Source organism: Zingiber officinale, chromosome 2A (assembly GCF_018446385.1).
Source record: "Zingiber officinale cultivar Zhangliang chromosome 2A, Zo_v1.1, whole genome shotgun sequence".
NCBI classification, from domain to species: Eukaryota; Viridiplantae; Streptophyta; class Magnoliopsida; order Zingiberales; family Zingiberaceae; genus Zingiber; species Zingiber officinale.
In genome coordinates this window covers 17078872-17097088 of record NC_055988.1, presented here as the reverse complement: position 1 = coordinate 17097088, position 18217 = coordinate 17078872, and the positions used below count along the sequence as shown (strand labels likewise).

General features: G+C 37.2%; 3 protein-coding genes across 4 annotated transcripts; 2 read left to right on the top strand and 1 right to left on the bottom strand.

The window, feature by feature from the left end:
- Positions 1-995: 995 nt before the first annotated feature.
- Positions 996-5552, top strand: LOC122040853 (phosphatidylinositol:ceramide inositolphosphotransferase-like). Of its 2 annotated transcripts, XM_042600310.1 has the most exons (13): positions 996-1240; positions 1324-1553; positions 1679-1768; positions 2547-2633; positions 2740-2808; positions 3753-3833; positions 3926-3997; positions 4103-4163; positions 4253-4355; positions 4442-4537; positions 4626-4672; positions 4761-4882; positions 5182-5552. In XM_042600310.1, exons 2-13 carry the CDS (start codon positions 1500-1502, stop codon positions 5260-5262), a joined length of 963 nt encoding a protein of 320 aa, XP_042456244.1. In that variant the 5' UTR covers positions 996-1240; positions 1324-1499; the 3' UTR covers positions 5263-5552. The 2 variants fall into 2 exon arrangements, with proteins under 2 accessions (XP_042456244.1, XP_042456245.1); XM_042600311.1 differs by lacking the exon at positions 996-1240 and having other exon boundaries at positions 1494-1553; positions 1679-1937.
- A 1368-nt stretch (positions 5553-6920) lies between these two features.
- Positions 6921-8109, bottom strand: LOC122044429. The gene is made up of 4 exons (XM_042604909.1): positions 7949-8109; positions 7717-7877; positions 7291-7620; positions 6921-7208 (listed from the first exon to the last, which is right to left on the bottom strand). Exons 2-4 carry the CDS (start codon positions 7796-7798, stop codon positions 7087-7089), a joined length of 534 nt encoding a protein of 177 aa, XP_042460843.1. The 5' UTR covers positions 7799-7877; positions 7949-8109; the 3' UTR covers positions 6921-7086.
- Positions 8110-9574: 1465 nt separating this feature from the next.
- On the top strand, positions 9575-18185 carry LOC122040851 (protein DEFECTIVE IN EXINE FORMATION 1-like). Its single transcript, XM_042600308.1, has 13 exons — positions 9575-9938; positions 11232-11342; positions 12655-12737; positions 12982-13099; positions 13166-13326; positions 13633-14105; positions 14233-14303; positions 14897-15153; positions 15759-15940; positions 16592-16875; positions 16960-17077; positions 17338-17520; positions 17606-18185. Exons 1-13 carry the CDS (start codon positions 9799-9801, stop codon positions 17918-17920), a joined length of 2496 nt encoding a protein of 831 aa, XP_042456242.1. The 5' UTR covers positions 9575-9798; the 3' UTR covers positions 17921-18185.
- The last annotated feature ends 32 nt before the right edge of the window (positions 18186-18217 follow it).

The following is an 18217-nucleotide window of genomic DNA, read 5'->3' as shown; positions in this document are numbered from 1 at the left end:
AATCAACCGGAATCGATCCAAAAAATAATAGATTCACGTTAGAGATTTTTGGTTTAGGTGTTTTTTTGTTATGTTAAGATTTAGTTCGGGTTGACCAGAAGCTCGTCCTTTGTCAAGTTGGACTCAGTGTTTCTTCGACTGAGAATATTTTAATGTCCATATTTTCTTATTCAATAGAATTTTATTTTGCTGCCGATCGTTCCAATAAAATTTGTTTGCATCGATTACAGAAGCCGCCCTCGGCCGTCCTACGCTCTTTTCTTTTTGATCGATTCAAAGCTTCCTATGCTTTGACTTTCTGACCCGAAATCTCTCTAGCTAGCCAACACAATCTAGTGACCCTCTGCTTCAGTCGAACGGTGCTTGTGTATTTTATAAAGCTGCATGGGACTGGTCGAGCACGCCCAAACTTTTCTCGATATTCCCTCCTTTCCTCTGCTTTATCTTCGTCTCCCTCCGATTCCCTCTCTGCTATCCGCCCTGTCCCGCTTCAGACAGCCTCCGGTGCTGCGCAGTGCGCAGGCCAGCGGAGACGTTGACAATTCGAACACGCGCAAGCAACAGCGCAGCAGACGCGCAGGCAGCGGATTCCCACATCAACTTGCCTCTTCCGTTACGCGCGGCTCGCAACGGTCTGCGCCCTCACGTGGCTCGCCGCGTCGCGCGGAAGCAGCACTAGCACGAGCGTAGCGCGAGGGCGGCCGTTTTCCAGCTGCGCGTCGTGCTGTTTGGTAACGGGCGGGGGTGGGTCGAAGTTTTGAGTGCAAGCCACGAGGTGACAGCCAACGTGACCTGGATCCTGACGCCCCCTCACTCTCCCTCTCCCTCTCGCCCAGTGGGCGCGGGCCACCACCGCGGGGCCCAGTCTGTTTCCGGCGGGCAGCGGATCGGGCAGTGCGACAGCCTGTTTTAAGTTACGCCCCTGAAGAATTAAATATGACTCGAATCGTATTAAGAAATTCCATTTTTATGATTAAATAATTTTGTTAGACAAGAAGGGGTAAAAGAGGAGCGTCTCTCTCTCTTCTCTGCTTTCTATTAATTCTTAAATCTCTTCTTGACCTTCGGTGGCGGTCCTTTTTCTCTGCTCCCCTTGGTCTCCTCTCCTAGTCGCCGGAGATCCGTGTGAAGGCCGCGTTTTGTACGAGGCGAGGAGAAGGGAGAGGGGGGAATCTGGGATTCTCAATTTTTCATCCTTATTTAACCCTGATCACTTCTCAACGACAAATTACATAATCTCGTAGGTGTTTGTTAGCGTAGGGGAATCATAGAAATAGTTTTTTTTTTTTAAAATCAGGATTCTGTTTTCTTTGTTTGTTTCAGATCGAGGTCGCCTTTGGGATTTGGACTGACGGAGTGCGAATTCGGTCTCCGTCCGGTGAATAAGGTTTTGTTTTTTTTTATCTGCGTGCTCCGATCGGTCGGGTTGACTACAGAGGAACGAAGAGGGGCCATGTGGAAAAGAAAGGAGGGTGGATGGTGAAGGAGTATGGGAGTGAATGGGCCTCTGGTTATCAGTGATGACGATGTACATTGCTCGCGAGTCTTCCAAGGTGTTCCTTTTTTCTTTTTCTTTCACAGGATTCATCTGTTTTGGTTAATCTTCTAATTTGCCTTTTTTTTTACTTATTTTAATTCTTAACGCTTTTTGATATGGGTTACGGGTTTCCTGTTGCAGCTATGGAGGAAGATTTACATGGAAACATCTGTGGAACTTCAACTTCTTATGGAGAAGTGGAAACTTCTGCTCGCAGGACTGATTTTCCAGGTATGTTGATGATACTTCTCCTCAAAACTCATTATTTTGTAGAGTTGTGCTTTTTGTAGGGTTATTCTGGAATGCTTTTTGAGGACTAAAGAGAAAAGTGGCACACACAACTTCCCGTTCAGAAGTACTTTAGTTGTTTTTGATCATGGAAAAACTTTTAGTTTGTAAGGTTGATTATGAATTTCGTCTATCCTTTTCTCGAATGAAAATTCCACTTGCATTATTTCAACTGATGTCTCTGTCCATATCAAATGTTTTAGAATGATTTATTGTCGATGCATCATTTTACTTATCTATGTGGTCATAATATTTGAAATTTTTTGTCTTGTATATGACAGTAGGAACATTTGAAATGGATAAACTGACAGTTAACCACAAAATACCCCATGCAAAAGTAATCAATAATTCTTGAACATCTTATTAGGTTATAGTTCAGACAAAAAAATCTATAAGTTATGTACTTATCTATAGGTTTGGCAGTATAAACTTACACTTGTTAATTGACCAATTTTTTTATTATTATGTTTCTCTTAGCATCTAATAGAGCTATTAGCGACTACATATGCTTGGAATAATGATTGGAGAAAGGGATTACTTCTCTTTTTAATACTTGACAAGTTATTTAGTCAAATATTTTGTAATTGTTGAAATATATGCTGTGCTTTTTAATTATGACCATTTGCTAAGTTTTGTTAGCAATAATTTTGTCAGCATTATTTGCTTAATTCTTAACTTAGCAATTCTGTTGATTAATCATGCAAGAATACCTTGTCTCCAGTATATTCATGGGCTATCTGCACGAGGAGTTCATTATCTACATCGACCTGGTCCAACTCTTCAAGATCTTGGCTTTATGCTCCTTCCGGTTTGTTCTACTTACTGGGATTAACTGTGATCTAGAAAAATTGAATGCCAGTAAGATTTTAGGGGGCATCTGAGTTTTTTCCTTATATTTTGCTTTATATTTCTAGGAACTTGGGAAAGAACGTGGCTACCTCAGTGAAAGTCTATTCACCTTCATCTTTTTGTCTTTTGTAGTGGTATGATTTGTCTATCTGTTGTTTTATGACTGTTTTCTGCAATCACAGTTTTGTTTGGAAAAACATAGAGTTCTATTATGTAAGTTAACTTTGTCCACCTCCATCTTTTTGTCATTGTTGTCTTATGATTTTTCTAATTGATGCATAGAACTAAGAATGAGTAACTATTAACAGAAGAAATGCCAAAGTTAGTTCAAATTCAAATATAAAACTCGTTAAAAGCTAATGCCAGAAAATGCCATGGTAGTTTCATGATTTGCAGACTTTCCATCTTTTTGTGTCATATGCTTTTTTCTACTTTCATGTTCTATAATGATTTTATTCTCATGACACTTATCGTCTAATTATGGCATCATAATTTCACATGGTCATCGTTTACAATGGTAGAGAGGCTTTTAATTTCCAAATGATGGTAGGGAGGGAAAATTTAAAAATCGAATTATAATCCTCAATCAATGTATTGAAGCTGGATACTTACATCTTAGTTTTCAGTTTTCGATAAACATAGGATATCAACGAAGAACTAGAATGTTGATTTTTCTCTCAGCTCAATGTCACCTGAATGTACTATACTGGGTTGTCTAATTCTTAGCTATTCCAAACATGATTATGTAAACAACCGGGCTCATCATTCATGTAAGTGACTCATGGATTGTTGTTCCGAAGCATTAGATTTCTACTCATATCAAATAAGACACTTCCAGTTTTTGTTACTTATATCTCTCCCTCTGCCTCTTCCATTGGTTCCTTCTCTTTGTGATGTCTTTATGTTCATGTGCATCCATTACATATGCTGTTATGCACCTTGTTATAAACTATAACTTGGGGCAGGCATTGTGCTTTGTACTCTCTTATTTGTATTGACAAGGTACTGTTATTAGTTTATTACTAAATACCATTTATTGATTATTTGATGATGTGTCGGTGTGCATTTACTATTGCAGTGGACTTTTCATCCTTTTGTTTATCATAGCAAGCGCTTCTACACTGTCCTGCTCTGGAGAAGAGTTTTAGCTTTTCTCGTCGTAAGATTTTGTTGAGCTATTCTTGTTTCGTAATGCTCTATGCTTCTTTTTTGCAATTTTTCTGGTTTTTAAATGGTCAATGGTCTTTTCAGGCTTGCCAAACTTTGAGGATCATTACGTTTTATTCTACTCAACTTCCTGGTCCTAACTATCATTGCCGAGAGGTTTTTGCAAAATTTTGTGCTAATTTCTAATTTTCTGTCTCAGTTTATCTGATCAACTAATTCTTGTCATGATTCACTGTAACACTTGTTTTCCTTTCCACGTAGGGATCAAAGCTTGCCAGACTCCCCCCACCAGATACTATAGCCGAAGTGCTGTTGATTAACTGTGAGATACTTTTTTGATATTAGCTCACTCATTATAGTGAAATGGTATAGTTTTGTATTTTGAGTTTTCATTATTTAACTTGTTTGCAGTTCCTCGCGGAGTCCTTTTTGGTTGTGGTGATCTCATATTTTCATCCCACATGATATTTACGCTTGTTTTTGTCCTTACCTACCAAAAATATGGATCTAGAAGGTACATTTTACCCTTAAATTGGGTTCACATCTTTAACTGCTTGCTTCTTTGGGAAAAATTGTCATAATTTGTTTAAATTCCTGCAGGTTTATCAAGTTCATTGCCTGGGTTATTGCTACTATTCAGAGTTTACTTATAGTAGCTTCTCGCAAACATTACACTGTTGACGTAGTTGTTGCATGGTGAGATGGATTTGCATGCCAAGATTTTCTTTAAATTTGGTACTTTAATTGTAGCATTTGTATGATATTTCCGATTATTTGCTATCAGGTACACTGTCAATTTAGTGGTATTCTTTATCGACAAAAAACTACCAGGTGTGTGTAAATAATGCATGAGATTTTTCTCAAAAATTATATCCTATACAACATCTTTGAGATTTGAATTTTCTTTTATTTATTACAGAAATGCCTGAACGTTCTAGTGCACAACCATTGCTACCACTAACTGCTAAAGAGAAAGATGGAAAATCCAGAGAAGAGAACCACAAACTATTGAATGGAAATTCAGCCGATGCTGCTGATCGGGTACAATATTATTTGTGATTTGTTGCTTTTTTATCATGTGGTTCATTAGCTCTAGTTTCATATTAATTTGAATATACCATCTCACTAAAGCATTGTTAACTAAACCTGAATACATCAGGATGATCGACATGAATATTTACTTGATTTGTTGAACAAGTAGATAAGAATTGCAAGTTACATGCATTAAAGAGGAACCGTCTACTAACTCATGGAGTGATCATAATGTATTATTAACAGAGTATCCTACAAAATTACTTTTGTCGACTTGAGTGCAAATGTCTGTTTTTCTTCCCAACCAGAGGCAGAGACTGCAAATGAATGGGAAGCATGGAGAAGATGCTAACCACAATCATTCTGAATCGTTAGCAAACGGTGCTTAGATGTTCCCGGACATCCAAAGGCTTCAGCTGTACACAGGGAATACAAGCAATCAACATGGAAAACACCCTGTACTTATTCAACTTGAAGCCGACAGGGAAGTCCTAAGCTATCTCCACACCCCATATGACAACTGAGCATGTTACTTCTTTCACTCCTTGCATCAAGAATGTTCATATGTATTATGTCTCTATCTTCAACAATTCTTTATCCTGCAGTAAAAGAAAATGTTCTGACTTGCAGTTCATTTGCTGAAATCTGATGTGCTGTCGCCGGTGATGTTCTTGTTTCAGGAGTTCCTGCCATACTTATTTTCTATGTTGAAAAATCCATCAGAATTTGTTTGACACCTCTCCATTACTGCATTTCAACAACAGCCCTTTTGCCTACTACTGTTTTACGAACGTTTTAAACTCGGTCGAAAGCTTCAAAGTTCCTCAGCATTATGCATTTTCTGACTACTGATTCAAACCATTCTCTGTATATTTTCAATATCTTTTTCTCTTTCACGATGCCTCTTCGCCAAGAGTCTTTTATTCCGACCGCTCCGTCCATTCAGTTAGACGAGCAAGTCCAAGGGTGAATGGTTAAATGTGATATTAATATATATATCTATAAATTTGTCCAATGTAAAATTATTTACATGTTTTTCTTAAAATTATATCTAAATTTTTAAAAGAATCTAAAACTATTCTCTTCTTTTTTAAAACAAAAGAAAATGCTTTAATGAGCACGGATCCTTAGTCCATTTTTTTATGATTCTTGTCTGCTCCTCTTCGTAATTGTGGTTGGATGGTGATTAGAATTTGGTCGTGATTAATTATGATCCTTTCTTGAGTTCATATTACCATCCAGGTTAAATAGTTTGGATTTAGACAAGTGTGTCACAGGTTGCTCGGAGGTTACTGGCAATGGGTGGATTGTCGGGTTGCTGAGTAGAGCGTTCTCTCATCTTTTGTTTTGATCTAAATTATAATTTAGATGGAAATGTAAACTCATTACAATTGTGAAAGAGAGTAAAAGGAAATCATAGAAAAGCGGACTAAAAAATTTGAGCTCGACACGCTCTGTTTTAATTGCTATTTAAAATGTGACTTGATATACATGTCATATTTTAGCATGCTAGTTTAGGCAACAATAAAAAAGCTATTTCTTTTAATTGGAATGTCATAGGTATGTTCCGTTTTTATTTATTATCCAAAGGTGTCTTATTCAGTATATTTTATTTTTCACTCTTATTTATGAATTTATAACTATTCACATTTCAATTTTGACAACACAAACAAATTATATTATAATTATAATTTATAGTTATTACAATTATAACTATTCACATTTCATATCATTACTAGCTAATATTATGTTATAACAGTACTTCAACTCAACACTAATAACAATCTATTGTAGCAAATATCGTGTTATAATTGCTATTATAATTGCATACCTACGTTAAAAATAAATATAATTTTTAAAAATAAAATATGTAAGGTGAAATAGGAAATCTTTTTTATAATAAATAAAAAAAATGTCCTTTTAAAATTCTAATATAAAAAAGTCCCTTTAATTTTTTGCACTGGTTTACATGTGGATGTTAACATGGAGTTATTACATTTTCCTTAAACCAAGATTAATACATTAATCTATCAAAACGTTTACACAATTTTCAAATCTAAGCTTTATTATAAGTTTATCCAACTTTAACTAAAAACTTGGCATGACCTCCACGTCACAGTTCTTAAAAATAATCTATTGAACTTTAACAATTAATCTAAATATAAATGAGAACATCACTGTTAATTTTGATGACATAGTGCATGGAGAAGCAATCAATAGGAAGTCGGGGCAGGCGCCACGGCGCCGCCAAGCGAGGCGCCGGAACTGAGAAGCTCCGCCATGGCTCGCCGAGGATTCACTTTATGCTCCGCGCACAGACCCGGTAGAAAAACTCCTGCGCCATTTTCACAAAATGAATATCAGATTCCGCGATTTCTTGAGGCTTCATGATCGGAAAATGCATATATATACAACACCTTCCCCGGCAGCGAGATTGAAGTAGAGGTCGACGATGTTGGGGCAGTTCTGGTAGCACGCGGCGGAACAGAGCTTCCCGGCGAACTCGTGCTCCAGCAGGGAGTCTGAGGAGAGGCCGACGGCGTCGCGGCTGACGCCGCACGCCCGCACGCACTCGTCGGTCTCGACCCAGTCCCTCATCCTCCGCTCCACCTCCACCTCCGACGTCCTGCACTGGTACTCCGTCGGCCCGCCGCCCCGCAGAATGCTCTCCAGCAGGCACCGCTTCCCCGCCGACGAAATGGCAAAAGCGCACGCATCCTTCGGCAGCTCCTCGCAGGTCACGGCCCCTGCCAAGGCGCCGCACATATACGCAGCAGTAATCCATCAACAACAGAGCAAATTAAATTAACCTTACCATTACGTCGAACAGGTGGCGGGCAAACCTAAAGCGTAGGGGAAGAAGAGGAAAAATTGAGAGAGCAGGATGAAGGCCAGGGCCATATCGGAAGACACCGGAGAAGCCATCGTCGGTGCTATCGATGTATCGATCGAGCAGGGAGACGATGGTGCTTATATAGCCGACGGGACAACGTTCTCTGCCTGGCTGCCAACCAAATTCTAAAATATTTATTTGTGCAACCACAGGCAAGAAATATTTATTTTCCAGTAACCTACTGAAGCTAAGCGTTAGAGGCATAAATTTGGGTATTTAGTAGCATGGGGAGAAACTGCTTCCTGGTTTAATTTCATTGAATCAATTCAAACGACTGGCATTTTTATCGAGTTGATCATTTTGATCAACCAACAGGATAAATCAAGAAAGAAGTTCTCACAAACGTCCATTCCAGCTGCTGATATTTCTATTCACAAAAATTTGTTAACAACCGTCCATTCAAGCTGCTGATATTTGTATTCACAAAATTTTGTTAACAACCACCGAAATCAGAAAGTATTCGTAGAAATCCATTTCATCCATTGAAATGAATAGCATTCTTAAATATAATATTCTTAAATTTATCATTTCATGAGAAGAAAATTTATATAATGTAATGCGGTGATAAGGAGGGTCCATCAAGTACAGATAAAGGACGGAATAGTAATTGACGTGGAAGTCAAAATCAAGGTGGTCAATGCCAAGGAACCAACGAGCTCACTAAAAGTGAGCCGAGCAGAGGTCAACTTCAACTGCCGATCGGACTTGATGGGTCTGATCGTCCTGACAAAGTCATATAGAAAGAACATCAGATAGTGCACAATTGACCAAGCGAGTGCGGACCGACTGGAGCTCGTGTCCGGTCAAGCAATAAACAATTTGACGAACTGAGATACTATGAAGAAAGCAGCCAAAACTGACCGGGTAGAGGGTCCCGATCGAGCGGCTACCCTGCTCGGTCAAACAGTGACCCCTTCCCATATCTCTTAATATCCCTCTGGAAGATAATGCCGCTGATAACATGACATGGTCAATAGACGAATTGTACGACGGAAGTTTCTACTGTCTTGTCAGGGAATTGCATGTCCTGTTAAAATATGGTATTAGAGATACTTTTCTGACATGTCCTTTCATATGATAGTTTGGAGAACATGTGCACGCCTTGAAGAGCGTGCACGTCGCCTACTTTAGCACTATATAAAGGGGGGGCATCGGCGATGGCATGTGACATCTATTATTTGCACTTGTATTTTCACTGTTGCTCCGTCATCTTTCTACTACTCCAGTGATTGACTCGAGAGTCGGAAGGTCAAAGTCGAGGATCCTTTTTTTGATCCGACACTGACATTTTTTATGTTGTATATTGTAACAGAATCTTTATGAAATTAGAGGAGAGTCTTCTTAAGTAAGGTCAATAGAGAAGCCACGTCCCTAATTAATTTTTTTTTACTTTTTTCAGACAAGATCGTGATGTATTGTAGTTGAGATTTTTAATTTAGAATTTTATTATTGTTATTTAAAAAATAAATCAGTTATTTTGATTTTAATCTTAGTTTTAAAATTTAAAAATTGATCAATGTACATGATCAATATTTTTTCAAAAAAATTTAAATCGTGACTCGACTCTCGATTGATGATGATGGATTCAATTGTCCAATATTAGCAATAGCAGTGTTGATATAAAATAGGTTGGATTTATTCGATTTTTGACAAAGTTTGATTGATTTAATTTATTTTTGTTTTATGCTCAATCGGTTCGATTTTAAATCGATTGGCATTAACCTGAGTTATCAAGGTTACAAAAATGGGCCACAATCAACAGCCCAGCAGCCACAGCCAACCCATCTAACGGTCACTTCCGGTCTTCGACAAGTGAACTACGGCCGACGAAGGACCGAGCGAGTTCTCGGTTTGTTGTTTTTTTTCCATTCCGCTTCATCGTCTCTTTTATCGACGGCGGTAGGAGGCGATGCCAGGCGATCCTCCTTGTTGATCATCTTCCAGCGCCGGGTTGCTCTCTTCTCGCCTTTTGCTTCCATAGTTTACGGCGTTAGGGTTCTATCAAGTACCTGGAGGGAAAACTCCGGATCCGATGGGGCTCCTTGTGGGTCTTTTCATCCTAGCGCTCCTGGTTGCTCCGCAATCGCTCGCGGTGGATGGTGCCTCCTCCAACAGAACCAACAAATTCCGCGACCGCAAAGCAACTGACGATATGACTGGATATCCCCATCTGTAAGCTCTACAATATTTGTCCCCGTCATTGATTTCCTCTAATTATTTTCATCTTATTTATGTTTGTCTTTTAATTTGTGAAAGATCAAAGTAACGAAAGATGCAAATGCTAATTTTGGAATACTATTTGCTTATTGTACTTGAAAGTAACATGTGAGAGTTAGAGAGATGAAAGTAACATAACCAGACTTAGATGAAAAAGAGCCATCAACTATGCTCACTTTTTCTCTACCTGAACTTGGAGCATATGATACAAAAGAGTTTTGACGAACCATATATATGATTAGATGATAAACTCAATATTCCAAGAAAACCTAGAAAAGTTATGCAAGGAATTAGCTACACAAGACACCTGATTAAGCAAAATGAGAGTTGTCCACTGAAGAGGAGGATGAAACTTCGACTGTGGTAGAGGATGGAGGTCCAGTAGAAATGTAACCTAACTTAGCCATAAGAGTTTGAATCTCATCTGATGATATGGAAGTAACCTGTTAAGGACTATCATTGAGCTTGGAGTAGTGAGCTTGTCCAAAACCATGATTATCATTCCGTCCTCCTCCTAGGTAACCGCCTTGACCTTGCCCACCACTATGAAAATGTTTACTATATAATTTCAACAATTATCCTGTGCACGACCATCTTCAGGATGAATATGCATCTACTTTGATCCAGAGTTATTTGGTGAGCCAAACAATAACTCTCCTCTCAATGGCCCAGGAGCAACTGTTTGCACTTGAAAGCCAATGCCTTCAGGAAGCAGGATAGAAGCCGGTGCACCTGGTGCACCTCACCAGTCACAGATCTGTAATGAAGGTGTGCCTACACGACACAAGGGAAGCACTCATCACTTCTTCCATTTTTGCAACTCCACCAGTTCTTACAGCTCAGTTAGGTGTCTTCCAGGTCCATAATGAGAACTTACTTGTGAAGCTGATTTCACAAGAGCCTCCTCTGATCTGTGCATTGCAAAGGGCACCAGAACCGAGTGGTTTGATACCAACTTGTAAATAGGGATCCGTATTTTTCCCTTATTCCATTAGATAGTAACATACACATGTTATATTAGAAATACGGCCTTAAACTTTTCAACATACAAAGTAAACCTTAACAACAATCATGATATTCATTTTTATCTAGCTCCATTACAGTGCCCGTATTGGTAGTTTCTTAATTACAGTATTTCTATGCCATGCATGACTCAATATAGAAAATAGGTCCTTTTAAGTAATTCTAGGTTCTGCTTTGAGCATGTTGGTACTAATGGGTGTTCAATTTCTTGTTGTTTTATTGTAGAGATGAAGATGCGTTGCTGAATACCAAATGTCCCAAGCATATAGAGCTGAGATGGCAAACTGAGGTTAGCTCCAGTATATATGCAACTCCACTAATTGCTGATATCAACAGGTAAGTGGTATCCATCAATCAATCTATCAAATCGTTAGATGCATGACAAGACTGAACTAATTAACTTTTTTGGGTATGGCTTCACTGGAATAAGTGCATGTTTTTGTATGAATTTTATAAAACAACTTACTTTAAAATTCATATTAGGAAATTTTACACGAGTTTCTGGATTTCAAATATCTATTCTTAAAGAATTCAAGATCAAATTGGGCCATTTATTTTTTCTAAATTCTTATACCATGCCACTGAATGCTGCTATGTGGAGAATATGATGTTGCTACAGCATTTGTTTGGGGAAGGTTAATAAATTTAGGATTTCAACAAACAAAGTGACAGGATCACTGGGTTTAAAGGATTTGTCATATCATCATTTAAAGCTGAAGATGCGCAAACTTTGGATTTTGTGCCTAATTTCTTGTACTAGCTGTGAGGGAGTTAAATTGTTGACCTAACAAATATTGAAGATAAATCATTGACTCAATTGTATAAATTGGGTGTAGTAGTGAACCAGATGTGGTGGGACTTTTAAAGTTGTGATGTTACTGGAAAGTAGGATTGGATCTTTTTTCTTGATCTTCATCAATATTTATGCTGAGATAAGTGTGAATATGTCATCCAGTCAATCAAATTCATAGAATTTGAAATAAGGTTAAATTAATTACTCTTCTCTCTCTATAAAAATATGTAAATTAAAATAAGGTTAAATTAATAAAAATAAGGCTTATTTTCTATCCATCCGTGCATGCATCCATATTATATGTACTCTTTCAATTCAAATTGAAGCTGAAATAAGCCTTTTGAATAGCCAGAACCATTAACACTTCCTACACATTTACTAATAAAAATTCAAGGAATATTAACTGTGGTCTAGCCATGAAGTCAATCCAAAGAATAAGGTCTGTTTCTTGTTTATGGTTGTGTAACATGTGTTTAGTCTAAATTTTTCTTTGGTTTTTGTGGCTTAATTTTGAAGAATAACAGTAGCTGATTGCTAGACATCTGTCTTTTCTGGGCTTTTATTGCCTCCGACATTGTGCTTTGCCTTGCCCTACTTACTGCCTCATGCACTGTTAATATCCTTCTAATTTAAACTGGCACCACAATTGGACATACCAATCATATGTGCTAGCTGGGAGGTTTTTTCCATGGCTTCATTGTATATATGCAGCTTGTAAAGGCAAAACCTTATCTTAGAACCAAATCTTGCCAGTACTTATTGCTTAATTCTATTAGCATATGTAGAATTTCCAGTTCGTTTTTCTTATATTAGCAAAGTTTACTTTCATTTATTGTTGTATTCTTGCAACTCTAGTGATGGCAAGCTAGAGATAGTGGTACCATCATTTGTCCATTACCTTGAAGTACTTGAAGGTCCTGATGGTGATAAAATGCCAGGTACTTTGTGTTGATTTATCTCATATGTTTAGATTTGATAATTTTCTCTTAGTGAGTGTTAAATGCAATTGAATTTTTAATTAAATCATCAATTTATCTTCTAGAAACTCTGAGGGAACCTATTTCTTTAACATTATTATTTGTTTCATCTAGTCTTGTATTTGGAAATTTTTATATCTTATAGGTTATTGAACACAAAATAACATCTCAGTTTTCATTGATGTGAAAAATGCAAATTCATCAGGATGGCCTGCTTTCCACCAATCAACAGTCCATTCTAGCCCTCTCTTATATGATATAGACAAGGATGGTACACGAGAAATAGCGTTAGCTACCTACAATGGAGTTGTGAATTTTTTCAGGTAAGTGCCTTCGACAATTTTTTGGTGTTTTGGTGCAGGTTGACATAAATGTGGTGGTTATACTAGGGTTTCTGGCTATCTGATGATGGATAAATTAGAAGTACCTCGTAGAAAAGTTCATAAAAACTGGTATGTTGGCTTGGATCCAGACCCAGTGGATCGTTCACATCCGGATGTTCATGATGATTTAATTGCCCAGGAGAACTCTGCTATGAATTCAGTATCTCGTATGTGATCACAAAACTACTGCAATCAACCATATTATATTTGTGCTTAATGTTGTGGGCTCTTTTGTTAGTAACTTTCTGCATTTTATTTTTTGACAACATGTTTAAAATGTCTTAAATAACTTTGCTATGATAATTACATTAGCCATTAGGATTCGCGGATCAAATTTTGTAAGTATGCCATACATTGAGAAATTTAGCATAATGGATAAACTAATATTCCAAGTATCACATATTTTTTGATGTTCTTTTTTGAAATTATGAGTTGTGTATCAAGTTAGAAAATTTTTGTTGCTTTGTATCCAGATATAAATGGGAGTATGAATGGGTTGAATAATTCTGATTCTCCAAACATTGTGAATAACCCCTCAATGAATACATCTAAGCTAGAGGACAAAGAAAAGAATGGATTGTCAAGCAATCTTAATGACACAGTCACACAGAATGTTTCATTGGGAAATGTTATGGAGGACAATCAAACACGAATTCAAAGAAGGCTTCTTGAAGAAACTGATAATAAAAGCTCTCAAGATGAACATTCTGAAGATGACAATACTGGAATGCAAGGAGCAACTGTGGAAAATGATCAAGAACTGGAAGAAGAAGCTGATTCATCTTTTGATTTACTTAGAGATACAAATGAGTTAGCTGATGAATATAATTATGACTATGATGACTATGTTGATGAGTCAATGTGGGGGGATGAAAATTGGACAGAAGAGAATCATCAGAAAGCAGAAGATTTTGTAAGCATAGATTCTCACATACTTTGCACTCCAGTAAGTTCCACAAACTGATGTTTTTGAATTTATTTTCCATTGGTGTTGAGCATACAGGGGGAAAAAGGATTTCAATTTCTATAGATTTGATAAAAAAACTTTTTTTTTTTTTGTATTTTGTATGAAGGTAATTGCTGACATAGATAATGATGGTACTCAAGAAATGGTAGTGGCTGTTTCATACTTCTTTGACCGCGAGTAAGCATTTGTCCTTTTCCCACCTGTGATTGTACTTTTACTTGAAAAATTGCTAACAATGATCTTCAAAGCTACTTCTGATTTTCTTTTGGATATATTCTTAATTTTTTTTTGATAAAATTTTTCTCAGCAATTTTTTAAGAAATCTTCTTTACCCAATCATATCAATTTCCTAGCCATTTCTTGTTTCCAGAAACGAAAAATGATGCTGAAGTCAGATTAGTATGATACTTTCTGCATCTATCATATGAGATGTTAATCTTATGTAGGTCACATTATCACAATAAAATCTCAGTATTGGTGGAAGTTTATTAGATGAATGCAGTGAGTAGCATTCTTTGCTATGTTTCTGTTGATGCAATCCTAATGCACATGAACCATGTGGAATACTTGTACAAGTCTTGGGTCACGATTCTAACAGAATTAGCTTGTCTAATTGATTCTTCATCTTCCCACAATATGATTGTGCTTTAACTATCATTTAGTTCTTGAATGTAATGTGTTTCATCAGGCATTGATTTTCTTGGTCAATGCCATTATTTAAGGTTTATGATGCATTTGAATCCTTCTCATTACCATTGATAAGTTGGCAGGTATTATGAAAATCCGGAACATTCAGCAGAGTTAGGGGGAATCAACATTGAAAAGTATGTAGCCAGTGGGATTGTAGTGTTTAACCTTGATACAAAGCAAGTCAAATGGAATGCAGATCTTGATTTAAGTGTTGATTCGGGAAATTTCCGTGCCTATGTTTATTCTTCTCCCACTGTGGTTGACTTGGATGGTGATGGAACATTGGATATTCTTGTTGGCACTTCCTATGGCTTGTTTTATATTTTGGATCATCATGGTAAGCCAAGTTTCTTTCATTTTATACTTGTAGTTATTATCTTTGTTAAATCAATGGGTTCTCTGTATGCTGTTAATTGTGATATCTTCACTGCAATTTACCCAATATATATTTGAGGAAATTTGCAGCTTCTCTATCATAAAAAATCTTGCATTTTTTCTGTATGGGAAGGATTCCTGTTTAATCTGTTGAGATTTACAATACAATTTCAAACCTCACTGAATAGAAGCCAGTAAATTATATCCCTGAAAAAGTTTTACAAAATTAATCATTCTACATAGTAGGAATTTTGCATGAGATCAAACCTTGTGGTTGTCTATCTTAAAGGTGGATTTTAGTTTAGTTGCTGACATTAGAGTTGGTCATCCAAGACCAGTGCCACTAATCTTGAACTGAAACAGACTAGGTCTCATGCCAAACTATTGCCTTTGTTTACTTGAACTTTCCTAGATTAAACTTTTGGCTTGTATTTCATTTTCATTAAGAGAAGACATGTAATTATGCTCATGCACGTAAATATTCAATTATGCAATCTTAAATTTTAGGAATCCAGTACAAGGCTTCGATTTCCTGATTCTTTTTTTTTTTAAAACAATTTCTGTTAGGCAAAGTGAGAAACAAATTTCCTCTCGAAATGGCTGAGATTCAAGCACCAGTTGTGGCAGCTGATATTAATGATGATGGCAAAATTGAAATAGTGACCGTTGATGCTCATGGAAATGTTGCAGCATGGACTGCACAGGGAGAAGAAATTTGGGAAGTGCATCTTAAAAGCCTAATTCCACAGGCATGTTTTATATGATATATCTGGATGCAGTTTTAATGTGATTTATGACTTAGGATGGCCTTACATGTGCTTGTACAGATTTATGCAACTTTGATGCCAAATTTGTTATGTGCTCCATGCTAGGATAAATAGCAATACTTAATATTCTTTATCTCGAACAGAGACAGATAGAGAGAGAATTCCGAACCTGATCAAACTTATATGGAAGACCATAGAGTGAAATGCCATTTGATTATTGTGACATGAATGTCTTAGATAGATTGTCTACAAATATCTCTCTTCATTGATAATGAGATTAACTTTTGACAAAGTGAAATGCTTTTCCTACCATGCTCTAACTTTAGTTCTTTTGTGATACATCCTGATGAGAATGTGAAACTTTGAGCTACAAAGCTGGCAAGCTGTCTTCTTGGCTCATTGCACATCTAATCTGCTCCATTCTGTTTTGAATTATCAAAAGTTTGATTCTTGTTTAACTGCTTCTGATACATGTGCAGTTTCAGTTCTGTTTATCTTGAATTGTATCTGTATTTATGCCCGTTTTTGTGGCAAGCAATTGTGTTAGTCACATGTGACAAGTCTCATTAGGATGTTACTAGGTATTAACATTTATTTATCAGTTGTTGAAGTGACTTTGAGATTTGATTCCAGAGTCCAACTATTGGTGATGTTGATGGAGATGGTCGCACTGATGTAGTGATCCCAACAGCATCAGGGAACATCTATGTTCTAAGTGGCCGTGATGGTTCACATGTTCGACCTTTCCCCTACCGAACCCATGGAAGAGTGATGAGTCAGATTCTATTAGTTGATCTCAATAAACGAAATGAGAAATCCAAGGGGCTAACTCTAGTTACCACTTCCTTTGATGGCTATTTGTACCTGATTGATGGAGCCACAGGTTGTCCAGATGTTATTGACATTGGCGAGACTTCGTATGTTATTGACCATGATACCTTGTAATCATTATATAATATAATTTTCTTACCTTTTATTTATAATTGTTCTTTTATCTACAGATATAGCATGGTCTTGGCTGGTAATGTTGAAGGTGGGGATGACCTTGATCTTATTGTGACAACCATGAATGGCAATGTTTTTTGCTTTTCCACTCCCTCACCGCATCATCCTCTTAAGGTGCTCCTACTGGCAGAATTTTAATAGTTCTCATGAATTGGATGGTTTTCGTTTATATTTAATCTGGAAGTTGTGTGAACTGTGTTAATATTATGAAATCCATTACCTATCCTGTATAGCCATGTGTATTTGAGTGGAAATGAAAAACCATTGTTTGCTATGATGATATTCATACTAAATTTGTTATAGCAGTTACTTTTTTTTTTTTTTTTATCTCCATCTTGCAATGTGTCACTGAGATTTTCTACCCTTCATCGCAGGAATGGAGGTTGCCAAACCAAGGTAGAAACAATGTTGCGGTTCGCAATCACCGTGAAGGTATATTTATTTCCCATGCATCCAGAGCATTCCGGGATGAAGAAGGTAAACACTTCTGGGTGGAGATGGAGATCATTGACAAATACAGGGTGCCCTCAGGGTTTCAAGGACCTTATAATGTTACAGTAAGACATTTTCACCCTGTTTCTTATAATCTCGAACTCAATGGATAATCATTGATTTTATTTCCACCCTTTATTGAACTCTCAGACAACTTTGTTAGTGCCTGGAAATTACCAAGGAGAGAGGCGTATTGTGGTAAATCAGGTCTACGATCGTCCTGGGAAACAGCGGATCAAGCTTCCAACAGTCCCTGTCAGAACAACAGGAACAGTACTGGTTGAGATGGTGGACAAGAATGGGATTTACTTCTCCGATGAGTTTTCCCTTACGTTCCATATGCATTACTATAAGCTATTGAAGTGGCTTTTAGTGTTGCCAATGCTCGGGATGTTTGGCATCCTAGTTATCCTTCGGCCTCAAGAAAGTGCCCCTTTACCATCCTTTTCAAGGAACAGAGATTAATGTTTGCGAGTTGGAACACCTTTCCAAACTTTCTGTAGCATAGAATTTATCAGTTTTCACTAATTGCCAGCTCGGTTGAATCATCAAATTAGGAAAACTCAAATGTCGTACTGTATCATTTCATTACTTCTAAGTTTTATGTTTGTTTCTTGAGAAGGGAAAAAACGTACAGTGACTCCCTGCTAAAGTTACGAGGCTCGGGCATGCTCAAATATTTTTGTATGGGGATAGCTAAGTTATTTTAAATGCATGAATGTTGTATTCATATCTACACCATTGGGCAGGAAGTTTGTCACA

Coding starts and splice junctions, on each gene's coding strand:
- LOC122044429 (XM_042604909.1), bottom strand. CDS start 7,798: ATGGCTTCTCCGGTGTCTTCCGATATGGCCCTGGCCTTCATCCTGCTC. Junction 7,621..7,716: donor CTTCTTCCCCTACGCTTTAG/GTTTGCCCGCCA, acceptor GCGCCTTGGCAG/GGGCCGTGACCTGCGAGGAG. Junction 7,209..7,290: donor CAATCTCGCTGCCGGGGAAG/GTGTTGTATATA, acceptor AAAATGGCGCAG/GAGTTTTTCTACCGGGTCTG.
- LOC122040853 (XM_042600310.1), top strand. CDS start 1,500: ATGGGCCTCTGGTTATCAGTGATGACGATGTACATTGCTCGCGAGTCT. Junction 1,554..1,678: donor TTGCTCGCGAGTCTTCCAAG/GTGTTCCTTTTT, acceptor TTCCTGTTGCAG/CTATGGAGGAAGATTTACAT. Junction 2,809..3,752: donor TCTTTTTGTCTTTTGTAGTG/GTATGATTTGTC, acceptor TTACTATTGCAG/TGGACTTTTCATCCTTTTGT.
- LOC122040851 (XM_042600308.1), top strand. CDS start 9,799: ATGGGGCTCCTTGTGGGTCTTTTCATCCTAGCGCTCCTGGTTGCTCCG. Junction 14,106..14,232: donor CTCACATACTTTGCACTCCA/GTAAGTTCCACA, acceptor TTTTGTATGAAG/GTAATTGCTGACATAGATAA. Junction 17,078..17,337: donor CACCGCATCATCCTCTTAAG/GTGCTCCTACTG, acceptor CCTTCATCGCAG/GAATGGAGGTTGCCAAACCA.